Below are 24,270 nucleotides of genomic sequence, written 5' to 3'. Positions count from 1 at the left end.
AGTTAAACTGACGCAGTTTCTTGTTTAATTGTGTGTTTATATACTACATAAAACAATTTTGCATAATACAACTTAACATGCATGCTACTCTATCTGATACGAGAATATACCGCATGAATGTCAGTCTATCTAATAAGAGGGTACGTATAACTCATGATCTTATATATACTTGATCAGTTGTTCATTTTTTGGCTCATGATCATGTTCATTTTGCACGTCAAGATACTTCGTAAAGCTTTTGTGGCATGGAAGGCTCAGAATCAGAAGGTCAAAACCCTAAGAAAACCCGAAGGCGTGCAAGTCCCACACAAGTGGACAAATGCATCCGTCCTTAATGTTGCACTATTATAGGCGTTTGAGAGTGGTTGGAACTGGTGGGAGATGGTCATCACGTAATTGCCACTCAACAATTTTGGTAGCGCACCCAATTTTTTCCATGCCATTTTGCCCACACTTGGTATTTCGTACATCTTTAGGTTTTGTGGCAGTTTGATTTTGGTAGAACCCGTCTCGATTTTCATATGCTTATTATGGCTAAGAAACCATGTGATTTTACACCTGCTGCCAAACTTTTTAAAGCACAATTCTACAAGATTTTGTTAGGCAAATGTTGCTATGATACTATTTGAACTTTAATTATTGATCACGTACGTTAGTGGAGTATACCACTATTAGAGAGTCGATCAGAAAGGTGGACAACAAATCCAAATTGCATACGCCATTATTGATCAGTAAGGTGATCAATAAATTCAAGTAGCGTTATTCTGGCATGAATGTATATGAGAAGAAAGTAAACCATTTCAATTCCTAACTTACAATACATTTACGTTAAAAAATAAAATAAAATAAATCAACAGTCTCGCCTTAAAAGTAAAGATTCCACAATTAGGAGGGAGTACTTATCCAATCCTCATCCTTATTTCCGTCATTCTTAACTTCCCTCGTTCCTAATAAGTAAGCATGCAACAATTTACACTTAAATATTGAAGTAATGAAAATGGAGTGCCAGCAAAGGCAATTCCTTAAAAATGGCTATAAATATTATAAACATTAGTGGATATTGTATTTCCTTGTAAAGATGCGAGAACAAGAAAAGACTTTATATTTGACTCTTGATTGTCTTGTCTGTGCTTGAGTACAAGAATGTGGTTTCTTCTTCTTGGAATTTAGAATCTGATTATTCAAATAATGAGATGGATACAACCGATGAGCAGACTTGGGTTTGAATATTTAGTTCAATATTAGAGTATTTAAAGTATAGTAGTTTTAAAATCATACGTTCCGAATTCAAAACTTTTTCCTTTTTTAAATTATTGTAGTAGTTTCAAACACACATTTTCCCTTTAATAATATAATAGTTTTAAACTCATACGTTCCAAATTCAAAACTTTTCATTTCCTCAAATTATTGTAGTAGTTTCGAACCCTCATTTTCCCTATCACAATATAATAGTTTTAAACTCATACGTTCCGAATTCGAAACTTTCCTTTCCCTAAATTGTTATAGTAGTTTCGAACTCTCATTTTCCTTTTAATAATAATACATTTTAAAGTATTTAATGTATAATTAACTTGCTCATTGTGCTATACAAAAAACAATATTTAGCTCAATATTATAGTATTTAAAAATATAATTAACTTGATTGTGCTACTATGTATGTAGAGAGAAAAACAATATGTAGTTTAATCTTAGTTTAATCTCAGTTTAATCTTTGCTGTCTAATTAAATGACACACCTCGACCGAAATCAAGGCGTATTGACCTATGGGAGTTCTCGTGTGAGTTCCCAGAAACAAAACCGTAAGAGTATGGTCGGGACCCAAAACTGACAATATCGTGCTACGGTAGAGTCGAGCCCGAATTATAATAGGAACCGGGGCCGGAATGTGACATTAAATTATAAACCGGCCAGCGGCAAAGTTATATACAAATTAAAAGAAAAATAAATGGTGACTGAGGACAAATGGATGTACAAGTAATGACGACAAATGGCAAGCGCAAAGTAAAATGGATATTCCATATGAAACCCACATGGCATCCTATTCCCGCCAGCAACAACGCAAGTTCGAGGTCTAAATATTTGAACATTTTCTCTGCAGTTTTTAGTACCCGCTCAAACATATTATATTATATATATATGAAATGGTAAATGCATCTTCTTTATAAATAAATAAAAACGTAAAGTAATGTACCTATCATATCCCTCATGGTCAAGGATGTTTTTAACTCTGTATTATCTCATTATTCAACGTTAATTTACGTATTAACATTATAAAATATTGTGTTAAAAGTATGAGATGATCGACAATGGTAGTAAAACTTAACCGCAACTAAAAAACTTTACATAAAGTTAACTTTTAACTAGACATTCGTTGTTTCAAGAAACCAAAGCTAGACACTCATAAAATCAAGATAAAATGATTGACACATACTCATATCACAACTTTTTAGTTACAATGTAAAAGAATTAAACTTTTGGTCTAACTTAATTCCGACCCATTTTTCCATCATTCTTACCTTCCAAACTAATGCTAGGGCTAACATACCGGCAACTTTAATGGTCCGGGTTTGGCCTCATGTCCCTCTTGACATATTGTATTTTTCTTGTTTATCAATAAATTCTCTTCAAAGTCACTTCTCATGATAGCAATGCTAGAGTGAGATGGACTTTACGACCAAATTAAATAATAATAATAATAATAATAATAATACCGGCAACTTTTGTAGTTACTCAATGATACTCCTATTGCAAAACCAAAGTATTTTAATTTGATTTAAAGGGGTATCGGTTTTGAAATCAAGAAGGGATTAGTGAGCTTTTTTCTTTTTCTGTGTGTTTGTAAACAAGACTACCAACATGGAATGATGAGTCATGGCTTGGTGGTAATTATGGTTGTCACCACTCAAGTGTGTGCGCGCGGCACCCTCATTTAAATTCCGAAGTATGGCCTGTGACTGGTTGAAGGCCTTTGCCTTATCGACTGACCTCTACCCACCTGACATTGTAGCCTTTAAAGCCATGAACACAAGAATATTTGTTGCGTTACTAAGGAGAAAAACTTGAGTTTGAACACGTCATCCATAAGACAATTCTTGCAAAATCATAAACCCCATGTTGCTCTGTATTTTGATCTCACCCGACTCAGTTACCCAAGGTGGATTCGTAGGACAACCATGTGAAAATTTCATGTAGCCGAGGGTAGACCAAATCATCATTTTGTTCACACTCGACACCGCACTGGTTCAATATGATGTGAGATTTACCATTCAACAGTTTCTCTTGTTATAGAGTAGACCAAGTTTCGTGACAAATGTTATAGACACAAAAAGACATGCTGGACCAGGACAGATTTTATCTCACCAAAGAAAATTTCAGAACCAAACAACCAAACCTGCCGATAAATATCTCATGAGTTCATTGTTACGTCCAAATACCCACTGTGGAAATGGGGATGGCTCCAAACCAGCACCAAAACCCAAAAAAGCAAAACTCCCACAACTCTTTCAGAACATTGCAGGAAACGAAGCGCCCACTTTCGAATCCAACGGTCAGGATTCAGCATTCGGCGTGCAGATTACGCCACTTGAAAATATGTCGTTTTTGGACCCTTTCTCTTTCTCGTCCCGTGGCGCGCTTCCTTCATAACATTTTTGCTTTCCAACGGCCACCAAATTAAAAAAGTTTAGCGGTTTCAAAAGGGTCGGTTAGATCACCAAATCCTCCCTTCCCTCTCAAAAAAAAAAAAAAAAAAAAAGCTAAATATTAGAGAAAAATTAGGGAAAAGTTAAATTTAAATCCCACAAAAACACGGATTTAGCAAATTAAACCGACAAAGAATATAATTTAAAATTAAGTACATACTAAGTAAACTAGTAAATTCTCCTGCCTAATCAGTTACATCCCCTACAAACCTACCGCACCCACCACCATGCAAGAAACGGAAAAAATGTACACTAACTCGGCCTGTTAGAACCGGGTTTAATCTAACCCCGGTTCACTGTCCTCTCATCCCTACTTGCCAACTAATCTTTCAACCGTTTTAAGTGGAACTACTTCCTAATCAAAAACTGGGCACCACCGGAGGTCTGGTCAAACCGGGTTCGGGGGTGCCCGGGCCTTCCTTCTTCCGCCGCATCTCTAGAACTTTGCGGTGGTGGTTGGAGTGCAACTCGCTGGAAAACGTCGGGCTGCATGCGGGACGGTACTCCGGCAAGAGCCGGCCCGACTTGTACCGGACCCCGCACGCGTTACAGAGGGTCTTGGCTCCGTTTGGGCCGGTTCTCCACTGAGGGGTTTTTTGGACCCCACAATGGCTGCACCGCCGCGGCGGCTGGCTCGAACTTCCGTCCACCAGTCGTCTCTTCGGCTTCTTCGGTGGCTTCTCCACGGACAAGACCGGTTCACCCGGTTCCTGGTTCTGGGTGGCGGGGTAAATGAGCCAGGGGTTCGAAGGAGAGGAGGAAGACGACGACGAACTCGAACTCGAGGACTCCGTGAGCGACGGCGAGCCGAGTGACCAGACCCGGCCGCCGGTCCTGGTCCGCTTGCTTCTAGCCTTTGCCGGAACCGGAGTCTTGAAACAAGGCTTTTCCGGGATAGCGGTTTCCGGGTCGGGTCTCTTCTCGGACTTGGGATTCTCTGGCACGAACCCGGCCGGAAGGGCCGTCGCGAATTCCGAGAAGGAATCCTCGACGAAATGAGACAACCATTCGAGGTTCACCAAGTCGTCCGCCTGTAAAAAAAACGTAGCTTTTGGTCAAAAACCACGAAAAGCAGTAACGAACACCATTCTCAACACGGAAATTTGAAAAAATAAGTACCGGAACGCTGAGTTCGCTCGCCGGTTCAATTTTTTCCGACAAATTGGACTTTTCCGACTCCTGGTTCTGCTTCTGGGGAGAAAGAGAGACAAAGGGCTTGAATTTTTCCTTATCGTCTTCTTCCTCGCCCTCCGTTTCAAAGAACCCGTTTTCGTTCGAGAAGTCGAGAAGGTCGTCGACTGAGAAATCGTCGCAAGCGTTTTGGCCGTTGACGACGGCGCCGCCCCACAACAAGTCGTCAAAAACCACCGCTTGCGGGCCGTTCGCCTTCACGGCCATCTCCTTCCTAATACTCGTCTTCAGAGCCGCTTCCACGCATTCCATTTCAGTTCCAACCTATGAAAACAAAACCAGAAAACCCCAGAAACAAAATAAAGCAACATTCTTTCTTCAATTATTTTGGTTTTTTTTTTCATACAATTTGAAAAGAAATCTCAATTTTTTTTTTTTAAGTACCTGTTGGAGAGGGAGAGCTGGGAGGAGGAGAGCAGAGGAGGAGGAGAGAGTGAGAGGAGAGAAAGAGAGGGGAGAGGTTGAGGTTGAAGAAAGGATAGAACATGTAAAGGGGGAGAGGGATGAAATTGGAATAAAAAGGGGAGGGTGAGTTTGGTAAAGCATTGAATTAGGGCTGAAAGCGTCCGTGGTCTATTACTAAGTCTAAAAGTGCCCGTTTCTTTCTCGTTTTTCCATCTCTTTTTATTTTTTCACTCGAGATGTATTAAGTTTGATTTTTGCAAAAGTAAATTTGAATCATATTATTGCTTAAATATTGTGAAACTAAACCTACCGTTTTCCTTTAATAAAGATAATGTTTTTTGTTCAAAAAATAAATAAATTTACCTTTTTTTTTCTTTGTGCACCCTCACACTTTATACATCCACCCATTAATGTTCTCTGTATTTACACCATTTTGGATACATTTCCAGTCTCTGTACCCTTTTTTTTTAATACATCGATATTTTTACACTAAAGAAAATGAAAGTTCGGTTAAACCACACGATGGGCAACCTAATTTAGTATCGAATTCGTCATCTACGAGATTCGAACCTAGGACCTCTCACTTTCAAGTGAAGAGGAATATCACCAGACCGTAGTACTAAATGGTTCCAGTCTCTGTACCATTAAATCATACAGTTTCAATTAATTTTTTTAAAAGGAAAAACAATTAAATCGAAAAATATTATTTACTTGTTTAAAATTATTGAAAGTGATTTTTATAAAAATATTTTTTAAATCAATTCTTAGTAAAAAAAAATTCAAGTGGGTACTGAAAAAGTACTTTAATCAAAAGCACCAAAATCAATTTTATCAAAAACGTTTTTAGGCCATCTCCAACCGAAGGCTGGGCAGATAGCTCGTTTTGTCACATCCCGGCGCGAGCCCCCACCACATCCCGAGCTCGACTCCACCATAACAAGATATTGTCCGTTTTGGGCACCGACCACGCCCTCATGGTTTTGTTTTTGGAAACTCACACGAGAACTTCCCAATGGGTCACCCAACCTGGGAGTGCACTCACGCGCTACACGCGCCGGCCAAGGCACAGCCACACACACCTCCCATGCGTAAGCACGTGCCTGGCGCACAGACGAAATCCTTAACGTCGTTAGGGAATATTCTGTTAACTTTAATCTGATGTCGTTAGTCTCCGTTAGGAATATTCCGTAGTTCCCTACCTCAAGTCCCCGGAATCCGGCGACGACCAGAACTGCCTCCATGTAGGATTTTCTAGTTATCACTTGTGTAGTGTTTGTTTATTCTGGACGGTACCTAAGATACTTGAACTTCTACTTTGCATTTTTCCTTCTATGTTGTCACTAGTACTCACTGATCTTTTTATTGTAAATTATCTTATTGACTTTATTTCCTCGTATTTTCACTCTTTTACTTCCGCATTATGCACTTGGCTACGTCACCTTCGCGTGACGGCCAGCACCCACCAAATTTTGATCGAGGTGTGTCAGTTTTAGCCCTATGGTCCTCCAAGAAATTAATATTTTAATGAACAATGTCAGGCCATATTTATTACCATTTCCAACCGAGGGGCCAGAGGGTCATAGGCCAAACATGGCCCCGTGGAAGAAAAAAAAAAAAAAAAAAAACCATCTCCAACTGAGGGTCATAAGGCCAAACATAATTTATTATATTTAATTGAACTACTATGATTACTTAAATTAAATTACCTCAATAATTTTATGTTATGGATTGTCAATAATTTTCATGTTGTTAAATGTTTTTAAAAATATTGTTTAAGTTTCATGTTGTTAAATTTTTTTTAAGTTGTTTAATGTTACTTAATGTTATTTAATGTTGTTTAATGACTTAGAAAGTTATAGGAAAAAAAATAGAATTTTTAAATTTTGTAAAAAAAAATAAATCAAATATGACGTCAGCATGTGGCCCCGTCCGGGGTCGACCGGCTGGCTGTTTTAGGCTAGCCGGTTGGCCCTTTGGGCCTTTTTTGTCCAGTAGGGTCCACAAGCCATTTGCCTTGGCCCTCGGTTGGAGATGGTTTTCGAGCTATTTCCAACCCTTTGGCCCTCTGGACCATTTGATTGGAGATAGCCTTAATAATTTTAAAAGTATTTTTGAACGAGCCCTTAGTCCATAAATTTTTTAATATGACAAACACAAATCACATAATGTGTTGTTATATTTAAAAAAAACGTAATGGTTAATGTCTTTAATGGATACAAATAGAAAAAGAATTTTGCATGTTATAATTTAAATGAGCCGGTAATCATCCACATCAAGTCACAATGTTTTGTTCATATTATTCAGACATTTGTTATAGAAACATATTGTTCACACTTTTGTGTGAAACTATAAGTAGGATTTAAACATGTTCTAACTAAGCGAAAATCGAGTACCGCTGAATCATATATATTTTCTTCTCCTTGTTTGGGTTTTGTACAAAATACGGTAGGCCACCATATCCACAAACACCACCCATATTTTTTAACTTCCATTTTAGTGTATTTTTTTCCTAATTTTTTTATTTAATTTTGGATAAGAATTACACGGTGTTGGTGGGAAATCATGGGTTCGTCAATACCTAGGAAACAGCCACCTTTGTTGTATTTTCTTCCCTTTTATCTTTCTACTTTTCTTCTTTAATAAGCAAAGAAATAAAGTTACCCCTTACTTTGGCCCAAATTACATAATTTGCCTACCGCGTTAATCGCCGCTCATCTTGGTTAATCACTTGAAGTTTTTGTTTCCGCACTGTCTGTTTTCGTGCTTTATTACCAATTTAACCCCTAAATTACGCTTTGCTTGTGTTCTTTTTTCTTTTAATTTTTTTTTCCCACCAAAACTTTGTCGTTTGAGAGCATACCACGGAATTCAATGCGACTTGAATCTTCTCTAAACTGGTTGAGATTTTGGTTTAAAGTTGACATTTTTGGTAGCCGTTAAATTTTATTTCAGTTTTTAAATAAATATGTGCGTAACGATCTTATTTTGATTAACGACTTTGAAAAGATTTCATGCGTTTGCACTTAGCAGATAATCGTTTTATCTCGTTTCAGTTAATAGTTTCAAATTAATGATTTCGACAACCCTTTTTCATCAGGTTTTGATTAAAATTTTAAGAAAAGAAAGAGATTATAAGTGTAGTTATTTTCTTTTTGTTGAGGAAAGTAACATTAATTGATTTGAAAGAAAGGCGTACAAAGAAAGAATAATGTGATTATACAGTTGATCGCATTTAAATTTCGTTTTAGTTAACGGTCCAAATTTACCTTCATCGACAAGTTATTTAGGTTTATGTTTACTCTTTGATTATTCTTTAAGTGAGACAATTCCTTATGAACTAATTTTTGTATACACTTGATAACTACACGCTAATATTTTATCATTGTCAAGATGACTTGTAGCATGCACATAATTAATCCAATACGGTAATACCCAATAGTCAGTATTGGCACATGCGTACCATGCATGCTAAGCTATCATTTTGACAATTCTCGTTGAAATTTCTTAATAATTTTGAATGATTTTGATTTTTTTTCTATGGGTTGAGTTGAAATTGATTTTTCTGTCAAATTAAACTAATAGTTATCATGCAAGAAGGTAAACCTTCTAGGCTTCTTGTATTATTATTTTTGACTTTTACCCTAACATTTCATTTTTCTCGAATATTACTTTGCACACTAGAACAATGATCCGAAATGCAAGCCAAAATATTTTACAATAATAAAATAAATTCACGTCGTATCTGCATGTTTCAGAACCATGATCACTTTCTATGAACAATGTTAAATACAATACAAGAACAAGAACCCTTGGAGGCTTCGAGTAACAATGCGTTGGTGGGTTGGTACGTTGGTGTGTTGGTATCAAAGATGAGTTTGATTTTTTCAAATATCCTAATAATGGTTTGGCAACAATTCTTCTTTATGGAGATACACTCATTTTCTTCTTCTGTAGACCCATATATTTATTTTTATCATTTGAATCAAGATGTATAAAATAAAAAGGTATGCATAAAAGTTAAAAAAAACATATGAGAATCACTTCTCAAATGATTTACGAGTTTAAATTGATGAATTATTTTTTGACAAAAAAAAAAAAAAAAAAAAAAAGAAGAAGAAGAAGAAGAAGAAAGAAGATGAATTATGACACATATTTATGTTATTCAAACAATCATACTGCGCCGCTTGTGAGAAAACCCTCCAACCGTCGCCCACTCCCTTTGGGTCTACGGGCAGGCGCCAAACTCCTCCAATTGCCTGCTAGATGGTTGCCTTCGAATGAGAAGACTTATCTAGCCATTGTGTTTGCTACCCACCTCAAGAGTAAGTGGTCGCTCACTCATGAAAATGTGAAAACCACTTTGGTGGTTTGGGTCTCTACGCTGCCTCCTTTTGCGATTTTGATTATGTTTTGTCGACTTGCTTTGTTGGTTTGATGGTCCTCAAGTGGTGGACATGGTTGCTAGGTTTGGTTGTTTCCTTCGTTGGTTGAGTGTTTTTTGGAGAAATTTAATGTATTGGTTGTGGATCTTGGATGTTATGAAACTAGGGATTCGTTTTGTTTTTAATTTGGGGTTGCTTTGTATGTGTATTTTGTTTTGGAGCCTTAAGTTTTTGTTGGTGCTGATGGTAAATTCACTGCCCCGAGTGATGGAATGGCAAGGTGCGCGATAGCTGTGGCGATGACGACTTGTGCCAACGGACTAAGTCTGATTAAGTCATTATGTGCTTTGCTTAGACCTTTTTGACGTAATTACAACTTGTTTTTATGTATATCTCTTGTAACATCTTCATCTATCAATGAAGTTTATGTTTGACAAAAAAAATAAATAAATGAAACTGACAGACATACAATCTTTCTTCCCCTACGGACTCATGTTTGATATTGATTAATTTATTATATTCAATGACCAAAAGTAAAGAAAAACATGCAGAAGTAAAAAAACAGTGTGCAATTATCATTTTTCATTCCTAATCGACAAGTGCCTTATATTCGTTCCACCATCTTCATAAAAATATCGCTTTTCTAGAAGGTATGAATGAATTGTTGCTAGATGCATTGCCAGTAATTGTGTTTTAACCCCAAAAAAATCATACTCCCTACATAAATTGGACAATAATTTATGAAAGAACCAACTATCAAATAAGATATTTTTCTTAGCAATGGAAACAGTCGGTAAATTTATGCGGACAGGAACAAACTCAAACTCAAACTCAAAAACTAAAATATAATTTATTATCCATCAAATGCCTGCCCGTTTTGGTACGACCAAATTTATACGATGCCCTTCTGAAACCCAATCCACGAACCCACAATGATCAAGTTCTTCAACGACAGCAGTACGAGTACCAACATACAGACATGGCTTTGAAGCGAAGCCAAAGAAAGTTGATGATGATACGTACCAATGAGTCAATGACATGGCCCCAGCTTTTGTCTCCAAGTCTCCCTCCTCTCATGATTCTTTTCACAAACCAAAAATTATTAAAAATTGCTCAAATGATTCCTTATTCTTTTGCTCTCACCCTAGGATTTGTTCCAATTCGAAGCTGAAATTAAGTTTTGTGCTTCTGTCTTATTGTTATGTGATATTATTCGAGCACGTCGGCCTTTTATTGTTTAGTTTGTTTTGTGTTTTGTTTTCATTTACTTGTAAAAGGTAATGATTAATTAGGCTATAGTTGTTTTAGTTTGTCACGTGATATTACTAATTAAATTATTAATGGTTAATAAATCTAAAGGTCTAGAGGTCTATGAATTATATTCGTTTATCGTACATCATGCAATCAGAAATCATTTTAAATATTTTTATTTAAAATTAAATACAAATAGTTTCTTAAAAAAACTGATCACACGATGTACAATGAATAGACACAATTTACGAATCCTTAAGATTCTCGTCAAAAGGATCCCAAAAGGATCCTGTTGGATTAGAACCAAAGTTGATAATTTTATTTAGCTATCGTTCTAATCATTGATTTTATTTCAAATCCCTTTTTGCACTTGGTACCAAATCCACTCTCACTGTCACGTGTTCCAAATCCTATTTAATAAAAGTTCAGTAACATCAGTGGCCGGTAACCGCAATAATCGTGAACGGCAGGGGTAGTTTGGTAACTTTGAAATTAAAATCAGCAATTTTAATTTATGAAAAGACAAAAATGGGTATAGACGGTCAAATACGTATGCGAGATTCCAAAAGTTGACGTTTACTAAATGGTAAAAAGCAGAAACCATGCACGAGACGAGGATAGAGAAGAGAGAGCCGGCTTCCGAGACTTCCCGCCAGTCGTTTTCAGCCGCCTGGGGTCGTTTCTTCACGTGGCGTTTTCCTATTGGACAGGTGACGTTGCCCAATATAATCAGTCGTTTCTCTCTCCATTATTATTTCTTCTTTTTTTTTTCTTTTTTTTTTTTGGTTTTAAATTTTGAATTTTGAAAATGGTAACGTTCTTTTGTAATTTCAAAAAAATAAGGAGTGGGCTTCAAAATTCAATTTAATTGAGATCGTCCCCTCCTCGGCGAATGGAGCCCAACAAGGATAAACTGGGTGATTAAAGACAATATATACTTGGCTCTTGTCGTTTCTCAGTGTGTCTGAAAACATGCTTGTAGATTGTGTGTCATAATATACGTGGAGATAGTTAAAAACACTTATTTTCAGTACTTACATTATTACATATGATATACCGATTCGTGGCTGAACTATTTCTCTTGCATTAAAACTTAGGAGTTAGGATCTTTTAGAAAAAAGAAAAAAAAAATCATTTGAATTTGGAGAGAGTTTAGAATTAGTTACGGCATTTTTTTTCAACGCATTACGTTTTGAGTTCAAATCATCATTTGTATAGATAAAAATAATGATGTCGATTGTACTTAAAAAAAAAAAATGGAAACTGCTTAGCTATTGATTGAAGTAGAACAAATTAAAGGTTAAGGTAACAAGTAACAATCTCATGAAGAATAATCACTTCCTTTTCTCTCACATGGATGATTAACGATATTCTGATCGAATAAATTTTAACAAAATAATAATAGATATTAAAAGTACGAACAATTCTAATTAAATAATATTTCTACAAAAATGATATCGCAAACCACAACATGAGCAGCTAGGTGGGGCATGGGATGTTGATTTGTCCGAAACACTACCTGTATTGGTGAGGTGTGTGTTCCCGTCACCTTGAAAAATTTCTCTACCAAAAGACACAACGAGACACTAACACCAAGGATATTTCCCTACGGAAAAGGATCCTCGCCAGATCCATTTCCTGGGGATCATAGGGATTCCGTGATGGTGACCATTCATCGTACATCATGCGATCAGTTTTCATTAGATACTTTTTATATTTAATTTTAAATTTTGAAATGATTTATGACCGTACGATGTACGATGAACAGTCACAAGATCCCTAGGGTCCCCAGAAAAAGGATCCAACGAGGATCCTTTTCCTTTCCCTCCAATCAAATTAATCTTGGGACAATGGTTGACTTGTATATTTTTTTTACTTGAAGAATGCTAACGAGACTCTCTAAAAATGAGATTCTACATAGACTTTGTCATCTTACCATTTAAAATCAATTATCGTAGTAACATTATGAAACATTGTCCAAAAAATATAAGGTAGCAAAGAATTTATAGAGAGTCTCACTTTTAAGAGAGTCTTCTTATAATTTCTTTTTTTTCTTTGATGACTCACTTCACAACAACTTGACTCTGTTAACATGTAAAATAAAACACAAAAATAAAAACTCAACGAGAAAAGTAAAAACCTCCAACAAGAAGAACAACAAAAGCAATTAAAAAAGAAGAAGAAAAGAATAATCCCAAACTAGACCTAAGACTTTCAACATATTTGGACTAAAATTAAATTTACTCAACCTTCGATTAAAATTAGACTAATAATTGACTTGGAATCGGGCTTAAAAAATGAACACTCAACATAAATAAGTAAAAAAGTTATTAATTTTATTCATCTCATTCCCTTTGATTTTTGAACCACCAAAACCGAACCAATAATTTTCGGTTCGGTTCGAACTTTCTAGTTTCGATTCAAAGTTTTCCAATTTCAGTTCAGTATTAAGTACGGTTTTTTATTTTATTTTCAATGCTCATCCCCAATTTTTAAGTTTTTTTTTTTTAAATTTTTATTTAAATAAAGTTAAGTTGCTTAATTTGCTGTCAAGTAAAGAGACACTCATCAACACCAAAGTGCAGGCGGAGGGTGGGCAGAGAGAATTTTGGCACAGGAGATCTGAACTCGTGGATGCTTGGAGTTGGGGCGTGCTGTTGCCTGTTGCCTGTCGTTGAGTGTGATGATGGTACGGGAAAGTGAGAAGTGGAGAAGTGAAAATACAAACACAAAGTACGGAATCTTGTGAAATTTCCGAGGAAGAGGAAGGTGACTCACGTCGAGTGTCCGAGTGTGGTGTCCTTCTCCTTACGGTTTCATTCTACTCCATCCAAAACAAGTTCCCAACCAAGCTCTCCAAGCATAATACCCTCATAAATTAGATACCCCACCCACCTATTTTTTTTAGTTATTAATTAACTCTCGACGTATTAGGGTCTCGTTGTTGGTGTGAAAATCAAATTTATGATCAGGAGATATTGAAATGTCTCTGTGAGTCTTTTTAGCCTTCTAAAATTGTGGATAACTGTGGCTTGCCATTAGTTGTCTTCCCTTTGGAAGAAAAAAAATTGAATGACAAGTGCGTAATGAAATAGCATAAAATAAAGAATTGAAAGACAAATATGTGAATTGAGTTGTTAAATGTAGATTAGACTATAGGGTTATGTTACACTACTCTAGAAGTAATTGAAAATGGAAGAGGATCCTTTATGGATCCACTTTAGCGGGATCCTAGGGATTCTCACATCTTAACCGTTCATCGTATATCGTGCGATCATTTTTCGTCAGGTACTATTTGTGTTTAATTTTAAATAAAAAAAAGTCAAATGTTCTGACACCACGATGCACGAAGAATGACTAAGATGTGAGGATCCCTATGATTCCCACAATTTAGATCCGGAGGGGATCCAAATCCATTGAAAATATGGTCCAATAACTAGTTGTTTGATGTAATGTGTGTTTTTTATTGGCTGGTGATGGAGAAGGGAGGTTAAATGAAAATGTAGAGACACCCTATATATATAGATAATTTGTCAATTGAAAAAGGTCATGAATCTCCCCTTCTATTAGGGAAGAATTTTCAATGTGCCAAGAACACAACCTGGTATATCAAGTGTAATAATACAATTGGTTAGAATTTTTTTTCAAGTTTCTAACCAATTCTATTATAACACTTGGTGTATCGAGCTGTGTTACCAACACACTGAGAAAACTTTCCTTCATTAGGTCTATTAAGTTTTTCAACACCTTTTGAATTAACCATGACTCTTCATATACAAGTGGTGTGTATCTTTTTATCTCTTAGTAGGGAATATTGGATTCAACTCTTAATAGTAATGCTATTTTTCACACTTTTTCTCTTGGTTAAGATGAGGTATCATGAATTGGATTTCACTGGAGTAAGTAATCTCAAGACTAAAGTGTTAACTTTGTTAATATTCCTCTTGTGTATGGGTTTTCACCATCAAGATGTTTACGCCAACTATCGTTCTTAAAATTTGAATTCAACATATTCTCTAACAAAATAAAAGACTGAATATCACTAGACTAATTGAATGATCGTGAGCACACCGCATACTGACGCTATACCCGGTTTGCATATTCGGATATATGATAATACAGGGAGGTGTGGGAGGGTGGACTCACTCTCTGCTTCCATGGATTCGTGGTCCCAAAGCATGGGTGTTGGGTAGCACAGTGGAATTATGGAAAACTGAAAGTGTGAGAATGGAAAGGATTTGTATGCTACAAAAATATGTTTTTTTTTTTTATTTATTTTTTTCATTAGACGATGTTTATTTCAAATTATTCTAATTTATAAAATGCGAGATTCAAACTTGATTGTAAAAGAGATGACAAACTACTTGAGCGAATTAATCTAAGTATTAACGGGTTAAATAATTATATCAGTTCGCTCAAGTAGTTTCAAATTTTATTTAGTCTCAAAGTTAAACATGCGTGATCGTGGCAATCCTTAAATAGAGATAAAAACATATTGCAAACTAGTCATGAACAGAGAGCCAGAAAGGCACAAGGGTACCGTCACGTTGTGGGCTGGATAAATGGACATGGCCTGTAATTTATATGCATTGGAAACTGCTAACATGGCCTTCGGAACTCGAAACCAAATTTCACCAAACTATTTATTATTAGTGTTTTTCTGATGCATATTAAGTGCGCATTTAAGTTATACATCTGAATAAAAGTTATTAAATTACATGATTTTATGGCTCTTATACACGTGTGTAATTTAAATATGTACTTTTGGTGTGCACTAGAGAAAGCCTCCTATTTACCGTTCCACAGTTTTGAATTATTTGTACATTTGGATGATGACTTTCTCATTCTATGTATGTCATTAAGGTACACTCAACTAGTCTTTAAGTAAGGCTTACTTGACTAATTCATTGTGGGAGAAACGTGGCTCCTTTCTTTGGAAGTAGAATATCCTACATTTCTGTCAATCACAAATTGACATGTATGTCGTAATTTCTCTTTTTGCAAATATGTCAGATTGTGACGATAGCAAATGTAGGTGCCCATTAAAAACAAAGGCCATGCTCTTAAATTTGTTTTTCCTAAATCTAAGCAAATGAAGGGGGCATATATAGCATGAAAATGCATAGTGCATAGAGCAAGAGGGAGGAGCCATGGATTGTTCTGAATTATTTTGCAGCATATTTTCTGTTATTTTCTTGCCCAAGCAGTTGAGATGATAAAAGCTGAAGCTATCAATGCAAGTTGCAGGGAGGAAGGGAACTTTTTATAATGTCAGCAGAAGCACTTTTTCTCATATCAGCAGAAGCACTTTTTCTCATATCAGCAAAAGCACTTTTAATTGAAAAGAGCTGGAAGACAAAAAACCAACGTAAAAAAAAATATAAAAACAAGGAATTTTGCACCAGCCGGGAATCGAACCCGGGTCTGTACCGTGGCAGGGTACTATTCTACCACTAGACCACTGGTGCTTGTTTGGGAATCATTGGTCAAACTTTATAATACAGATTGTAACGGGATCCATTTAATTTGTTTTCTGAACAATAAATAAATTAACTTTCTAATTAGTAACTCTCTTCCTCCAATTGCGTTAGTTAAGGGGAGGAGGAGGAGTGCAAAAGATGAAAAGATGAATGTCTCAATCCTAATGATAACATGTTATGTGGATAAAAATTTACACGCGTCTATATATCATTGACATGAGACGTCACGGTGACAGTGTACTTGTGCCATATAAGTTATTCTTATATGAATAAGTACGAGCACATTACCTTAACCAAACCTGTCTAACCCACAATTGCCTCTCCAAGTGCACGCTGGTTTGTCATTTATGAAACACCCCCATTTTTATAAAGGCATATATCCTCAAAACCAATGACAACATCCTAAGCCCTCCTATCAGCTTCATGTTCAGTTTTTAACTCACTTTGTAATATACTGTTTGGAATTTGTGGCCGGTTTACAACACTGTCTGTCTCAGGATCGTAGATGCAGCATAAGCCAAGCACAAAACACCAAATCTCCAAACAACAGAAGAACCAGACGTAAGTTTTGAATATGGCCTCCAGCTGCTTTCGTTTCTTTCCTCATGGTTTCTGACTACATATATACATATACATATATATATATATATATATATGTTTTATATTACCAACAAATACCTACTTCACATGGTGCTCCAATTTAGGGGTTGGAGCTTTATTATTACTCTTTGCTTGAAAGTTGAAACCCTAAATTTGTGGAGCAGGGGTGGAAATGTAGCCGTTAGGACTTACGATAGCAGTGTTGTTTCTCAAAGACTCGTACAGAACATGGTCTCGCTCAACGTCGAAGTCATTGTCTATCTCGTTAGTATGCTAGATGAGTGTTTCAGAAGAATATTTGAGTAAAAGATGACTCAAAAGTGAGTTTAACTAGTCGATTGGCGATGTTGTTACGTTTAGAGTGTGCAATGACATAAAAACGAAGCCTTCCCAAAAGCAAAGATCTAAACTTTTAAATTCTCAAGCCAAAACTTCAAAAGTGATTAAAATGAGGAAGTGGAGCTCCACACAAGCCAGGGTTATCTATGAAACCGGAAACAGGGATAATGGCCTTGTGAGGAGGAATTTTCCCACTCAAATGGTTCCTAGAAACATCAAATTCTTTAAGGTCTTTCAAATTCAGCACCTCCTTTGGAATATTTCCACTCAAGTTATTACTTGAAAGAAAAAGTGTAGTGAGTTTTCTGGCATCTCCAAGCTCTGATTGAATCCTACCCGAAAGCCGATTACGCGCAAGCTTTAGAACCTGCAAATCACTCAGTTTTCCCAATGACTTTGGTATGCTTCCTCGCAAGGGGTTGTTTGATAAAACTAGACTTTTGATGGATGCCATTGTGGGAATTTCTCCGATGTCCTCGTCAATCGGGCCGGTGAACATGTTGTTGGAAAGATCAATGGAGTTGAATTGTCCAAGAGGGTTTTGTGATTGTTTCGAAAATATCGAGCTCAGGTGGCCGGAGAACTTGTTGGAATGCAGATCAAGATCCATTAGAAGTGCAAGGTTTCTGAACTCTGCTGGGATTGATGAATGGAAACCATTGTTTGATAAGTTCATAAATGAAAGGCTAGTCATGTTGCCTATCCAATGAGGCAACTTGCCTGTCAAGGCATTGCTTGATAAGTCAAGTATGAAGATAGATGATGAAGATAACCAATTCGGAAGGTGACCTTCAATGCCGGTTTTTGCCAACAATAGCCGAAAAAGTTTCAATCTTGCAAAAAAGCTTGGTACACTAACCAATCCCAGTGGATTGAATGAAAGATCCAGAGTGTCTAGACTACGTAATTTTGCAAGCTGAGGAGAAATTTGACCAATGAGTCGATTTCTCGACAAATCTAGTGTTTGTAGGTTATGTAAATTGGAAAAACTTGAAGGAATCTTGCCTGTAAAACGATTGTTGGAGAAGAAAATATCAGTGAGAGTTGCAAGGTGGCCAATGGCTGCTGGTAGTTTTCCTGAAAGTTCGTTGTTCTCGAAAATGAGCCTTTCGATCTTTGGGAGCTGGCCTAGTGATGCTGGCAAAGCACCTGCGAGCTTGTTTTGGGATAACTGACAAAACCGGAGAGAATTAAGCCCGGAAATCGAAGAAGGAATGCTTCCAGTGAGCTGATTATGATTGAGATAGAGCAGGACTAATTGCGAAAGTGCACCAATGGACTGAGGTAGTCTTCCACTTATCCGATTTTCGGATAAATCAAGATATGTCAAGCTCTTAAGCTTGCCAATGGAGATTGGAATGCTTCCGGAGATGTTGTTTGCATGGAGATCAAGCTTAATTAGCAAAACCAACTTTCCTATTGAAGTTGGAATTTGGCCCGACAACCGATTTCCGGATAGGCCTAATTCCGAAAGAGAGCTCAAAGATCCAAAAACAGAGGAGGGAACAACACCAGATATGTAATTGTTACCTAGATAGAGCTTCTCCAATCGAAAAAGATATCGAAATGCTGTTGGTATCGAGCCAATGAGCATGTTTGAATCAAGGAAGAGATGAGTGAGGTGAGATAACTTCCCAATTTCTTGTGGTATTGGACCCTTAAAGTCCTTGAGATTACTGAGGTCAAGAAGTTGAAGAAATGATAAGTTTCCAAGATAAGGGGACAAAGTACCGGACATATACGTGTCGACCAGGAAGTCATTGCCGGAAACAAGCCCCGGGCGTGAGACGTTGACAACTCTGCCGGAGGATTCACATGCGACGCCTTCCCAAGCGGAGCAGCAATCGGAGGAGATTGACCACGAATGCAGCAGTTTTGAAGGGTCAGAAACGATGTTGTGCTTGAAATGTAGAAGTGCTTGTTTGTCTACCAAATGACATGCTTTGGAGACAAGAAGTGAGAGGAGTTGTGAGAGAAAGAGGACTAGGGTTTTGTTGTAAATTGAGATCTTCATTTCTGAGAAATGTAGAGATGTTGAGGCTCAAAAATCTTCATGTTTCATGAGTCAAAAGCTTGAATTTATTGAACAATGTAATCGCAGGTACAGCACAAGAATTGTTTAATTAGTTTAAGCCTCACAGTTTTAGCTGTGTGCTTATTTGTCTTCTACAATAAGCAATGTTCCCCATGACCAGTAGGGTGTGACTAGGATCGGATTGGTATTGAATTAAGTGGTAGAAAAGTATACATTGAGGATAAAATTTATAGAGTTGTCTGATCACGTCATTCGTATGATATCTTGTGTCAAAGCTGCCCTAATAAGGCAGTCCTACCAAAGTTTTTCTTTACATCGAAGGAGAAGCTTCATTGTAGCAATTGGATAAATGTTCAAGTCCCACCCCGTGACCAAAGCTAAATGATCAAATAATGTCATCGAGACTATGAATTAGTTATAAGAGAGAATCTCTCCTGCCCTAAATGTCCAAAATCCGCCATGTGAACCTCTGTCACATAAACCAGATCCATGAAAATCAGACACAAAATAGCATTTTTCAATAATTTATTAATTAACCTAAACCCTTGTCAATTCATATTAAATATTTAAGTTAAGATAGTCTGGCTAATGATAAGTATTGTGGCATGATCATGATGCTTTATTTGGAGGGGTGGTAGATTTGACAAAGGAAAAGAGAAAAGTGAAGAGTTAATGATGCATATTTTCATCGTATTAACCTAACTAAATGGCATGGTAATTAGTAACTGAAGCATGCAGGACACCAAGATAATGTAAAATTGTAAATTAACCGTTGGATCACTAGCTAAAGCAGCAATGTGTGATATTATATTTTTCTTTGCAAAAGTAACAATGTGCGAAAACTCAAATAAGTTTTTATTAAATGAAAATTGAAAGTAGTTATTAAATGAGTTGTTAGTTTTTAAAACAAAATAAAAAATTAAAAAAAAAATAATTATCAAACCGCACTTTCTAAACTAGTTGTTTTCCTTCATTGAAGCGATGTAGTTGGTGCGAATGCACTTTTACATTGTTTGACTAGTAGATTGCTTGCTCGTAGTTATACTACAATTCCAACCACACGAGAGATTTTGCGTGTTTGAAATACAAGGTGATACATTATATATATTATTATACAGATGTAAAGTTTTTTTCAAGTACTCTTTTACTTTTATTATCACATATGATATATGTATTTGTTTTTCAAACACAATGAAATATCTCTCCAAGCACGCACTACGACCATCTATACACTACAAACTTAGAGCAACTTAGTTTTGTAATGGCACAAACAACCATAACGTAAATTTTTCTTAACAAGACATTGTATCGTTGAGACAGAACGTCATATCGACATTATACCATTGACCAAGGAAATCCTCCATCTATAACATGTATATGGATATACATAGGAAACCACGTGAGTGTTAACGTCCCGGTTGTCAGAGGAAGATAAAAAAAAAAAAAAAAATTTAGCAACTGATTGCTAACGTCAACATGCACCACCAGACAAGGACTTCCCCACACATTATTATTACCACTATTTTACCAAACATTTCCTCAATTTCCACACCTTCCAGAAACTTTAAAAATAAAAATAGAAATAAAACTAAAAACAAAACCACACCAGAAAAAATGAAAATTAAGAGGAAGATAATCAAAATTAGTAATAATTTAAGTTAATTTAAGAATTATATTGGCGCTCTTTATGGTTTAGGTTCTTGTTTTTTTTTTTTCTTTCTAAATTTTGGGCTTTATTACTTTAAAATAAAAATTATTGCACTATTATTGACCTTTCCATTTCTCGAACTATCAATTTCGAGACTACTCATTTTACATAACACGCAATGAGTAAGATTAGTTCCTAAACTTTAATCTTCTGCTCTCTATTATCTATATCTTCTAGATTATAGTTTTCACTAAAAAAAAAAATCTTACTTATTGTCTGCATGACATTTGTTAATCTGTTGTTCATCGATATGACTCCACGTAAGCAAATGAATGAACCAACTAAAGTGTTGCGTCGAAGTTAATAGACTAAGAATTCGTAATTTCAAGTAGTAAAGTGTCAATTTTTAAACGAAGTAGTGACCAAATTGTTACTGAGAATAAATTAGAAGGGTGGAAAATGAAATAATTTCAACAGTTTGTCATATATAATTTTACAAATTAATACAGTAATAATACAAAAGATGAATTTCATTCACATTATTGCTAGCGCATTATGAAACTAAACTGTCACATCCCGGCCCGGACCCCCACCACATCTCAAGTTCGACTCCGTCGTAACATGATATTGTCCATTTTGGACCCCGACCACACCTCATTCCGGGTCGGGATGTGTCATAAACCCACTCCTCACGCACTTAGTGTAAAAATATCATTTATTAAAAAAATAAAATTACAATAAGTAAATTAATAAAATTTATTCATGTTATTATTTATGGGCGGAAGCTTCTACACTTATGATACGATTTCTGATCGCCACCTTTACAAACATGGTAAATCCTGGGACACCTGTACAGGCAATTATTGCCCAAAACCACATTCGCCGAACCGGGTTTTAACCCGAGCAGAGGACGCGGGATGGGTCCGCACAAGTAATTCCCACGCAGCAGGAGCCTCTCGAGCTTCGAGACTCCGGATCCGGGCACCGCCACTTTGAGCGCGTACTGGGTCGGAATCATACCCGTGAACTTATTGTTCTCCAGCGTCAATGCCGAGAGCTTCCGCATCGCCGCCATGAACAGCGGTAGCATTCCGCTGAGCTCGTTGTTGCTGAGGTCTAGTGCAATGAGCGCGCTCTGGGCGCCCGGAGAAGGAGAAACCGGGGGCTTTACGGACGTGAATTGGTTGAAGGAGAGAGTGAGCTGCTGTAGCGACAGGTGGTTGAAGAGGTGGGCGGGGACGGCACCGCCGAGTTGGTTGTGACTCAGGTCGAGCACTTGCAGAAAACCCAACTGTTTGATGTTTTCCGGGATGTTTCCTACTAGGCTGTTGTTTCGCATGGAGATTTGGAGCAGAGATGTCGGGAAATTTAGTGGGACACCTCCGGAGATGGCGTTGTTGCTGGCGTCTAAGTAGCTTAGGTTCTGAAGAGAACCCAACTCGGGAAACTCGCCGCTGAGCAGGTTCCCTTGGAGCTCGAGCCGCTGCAACCCCGCCAGGCCGTTCAAGCTCGATGGGGTTGCGCCGTCGAGGCGGTTGTTGTCGAGAAAAAGCTCCACGAGGTTCGAAAGCGATCCAATTGAGTCGGGAATTGCGCCGGAGAACGAGTTACCGGAGAGACCGAGTCGAATGAGCCCTGTTAAGTTGGAGAGCGACTCGGGGATCGACCCGGAGAAGAAGTTGTTGGAGAGGTCGAGTGTTTGCAAATACGGGAAGTTCCAGGAGAGGGAGGAGAGCGAGCCGGAGTAGCCGGCCTGGTCGAGGGTGAGCTCGGTGAGCCTGCTGACTGACGACGAGGAGTCAACCTTGTCGCAGCGGAAGCCGCAGGTGAACCGGTCGCTGAAGAGGTTGTCGCATGGGTCGAGGTTGAAATCCCAGGAGCTGACGCACGAGCCCGGACGCACTGAGCCGGGGTCGAGTGAGTTCTTGAACTCCTTGAGAGCTTCAATGTCGGCCCAGAAAGTCTTGGATTCTGCTCCAAGCTGCAGATTTGCGGATGAAATTACGAACATGATCAGGAAAAATAGGGAGAAATCGGAAATGGAGACACCCATGAAGTGGTTTTTGTGGAAATTTGATCAGTTGGGGGTGGGGAGTGTGAAGTTGCAGAAACAGGGGAGGAGGGAGAGGTTGATCTGGACCGTTGGTTTTGAATCAGAGTCGGAATTTTGATGCGAGGCAGAGGGGAAAAGTGCTTAAGCGAGGAAAGCACTTTGTTGGCTTTTGGTATTGGGAATCAGACAGAGTTCAGCGATCTTATATAGTGACGTGTGTTGGTTGGGCTGAAGCGGCGGCGGCTACTGCTAGTTGCTTGTGGTGAGCTGTCTTTGGTATCTCTCTTTCTTTATTTCTCATGTACAAGAAGGAATCGTATATGGTAACGTTTAAAGTCAATAATACAATATTATGTATAAGAATGTTTTGGACGGTAAATATATAAGAAGTTTTTATAAGCCATTTAGTATTACGGTTTAGTGGTGTGCTTTTTTACTTGTACGATATTAAGTTTGATTCTTGTCCAAACGAATATAAATCACATTATTGCTAACATATTGTAAATTTAAGCTTATTTCATCCATGTAAATAATATCATTCGTTAAAAAAATGAAATTTGCTTTTGTGAGAGCCATGGTTTCATAATGTTGAAGACTTGAAGTAAAAGATAATGCAAAAGTTCTTGAGTTCGTTAGCACCACTTAGTTTAGTCGGGAGTGGAAATTGTGTCACAGTCCAGATCGACTTCGGATGCGAATCACAATGTTTGGATTGACACGTGGCTACAAATGCTTGGCCCTTTTACATCAACAGCCCGTTCTCATCCACAATGTCTACAACTTTGAGAAGGTCTGGGGTACGACACCTGATTTGCATGCGGTGTGAGGTGAAATGAGGATGAAAATGTGTCGGGTGAATATAACAAACCGGGCGTAGTGGGGTAAGGGAAGTTTTGTGTCTTGGTCTGCACAGACACATGGTCCGATTGCTTGATCCCATAATTTCACTTACAATTGACACTATTACTAAATGTTTTATTTACAAAAAATGAGAAAAATGAGTCGTTCCTCGTTGCAAAGAATGTGAGAAGTGATGAACTTATCCGCAATGAGCATTTCAGCCGTGTAATGCTTTATCTATCAGAGGAACTCTTGTGGTTGCAAAGAGACATCATTGTATACATGTCAGACTGTAATTTTCTATAAGGCTAATCATGCTGTCAATCGAACATGATCCCCTTTGCC

At 37.4% G+C, this 24,270-nt stretch overlaps 3 protein-coding genes and 1 non-coding gene across 4 annotated transcripts; all 4 read right to left on the bottom strand.

Moving 5' to 3' along the window:
* Positions 1-3,812: 3,812 nt before the first annotated feature.
* Positions 3,813-5,489, bottom strand: LOC137747484 (GATA transcription factor 5). Its single transcript, XM_068487599.2, has 3 exons — positions 5,277-5,489; positions 4,821-5,156; positions 3,813-4,732 (listed from the first exon to the last, which is right to left on the bottom strand). Exons 1-3 carry the CDS (start codon positions 5,436-5,438, stop codon positions 4,061-4,063), a joined length of 1,170 nt encoding a protein of 389 aa, XP_068343700.2. The 5' UTR covers positions 5,439-5,489; the 3' UTR covers positions 3,813-4,060.
* Positions 5,490-16,327: 10,838 nt separating this feature from the next.
* Positions 16,328-16,398, bottom strand: TRNAG-GCC (transfer RNA glycine (anticodon GCC)). Its single transcript has one exon. It is a non-coding gene; the product is annotated as a tRNA-Gly (tRNA).
* Positions 16,399-17,397: 999 nt separating this feature from the next.
* Positions 17,398-19,440, bottom strand: LOC137747795 (uncharacterized). Its single transcript, XM_068487941.2, has one exon. It carries the CDS (start codon positions 19,361-19,363, stop codon positions 17,444-17,446), a length of 1,920 nt encoding a protein of 639 aa, XP_068344042.2. The 5' UTR covers positions 19,364-19,440; the 3' UTR covers positions 17,398-17,443.
* Positions 19,441-21,729: 2,289 nt separating this feature from the next.
* LOC137748426 (uncharacterized) lies at positions 21,730-23,497 on the bottom strand. The gene has a single exon (XM_068488574.2). It carries the CDS (start codon positions 23,083-23,085, stop codon positions 21,805-21,807), a length of 1,281 nt encoding a protein of 426 aa, XP_068344675.2. The 5' UTR covers positions 23,086-23,497; the 3' UTR covers positions 21,730-21,804.
* Between the last annotated feature and the right edge of the window lie 773 nt (positions 23,498-24,270).

The sequence above is a fragment of the Pyrus communis genome, chromosome 2, assembly GCF_041283825.1.
Source record: "Pyrus communis isolate YQ-2024b chromosome 2, ASM4128382v1, whole genome shotgun sequence".
NCBI lineage: Eukaryota > Viridiplantae > Streptophyta > Magnoliopsida > Rosales > Rosaceae > Pyrus > Pyrus communis.
The sequence above is the reverse complement of the archived record's forward strand: the minus strand, read 5'-3'. Positions and strand labels throughout refer to the sequence as shown.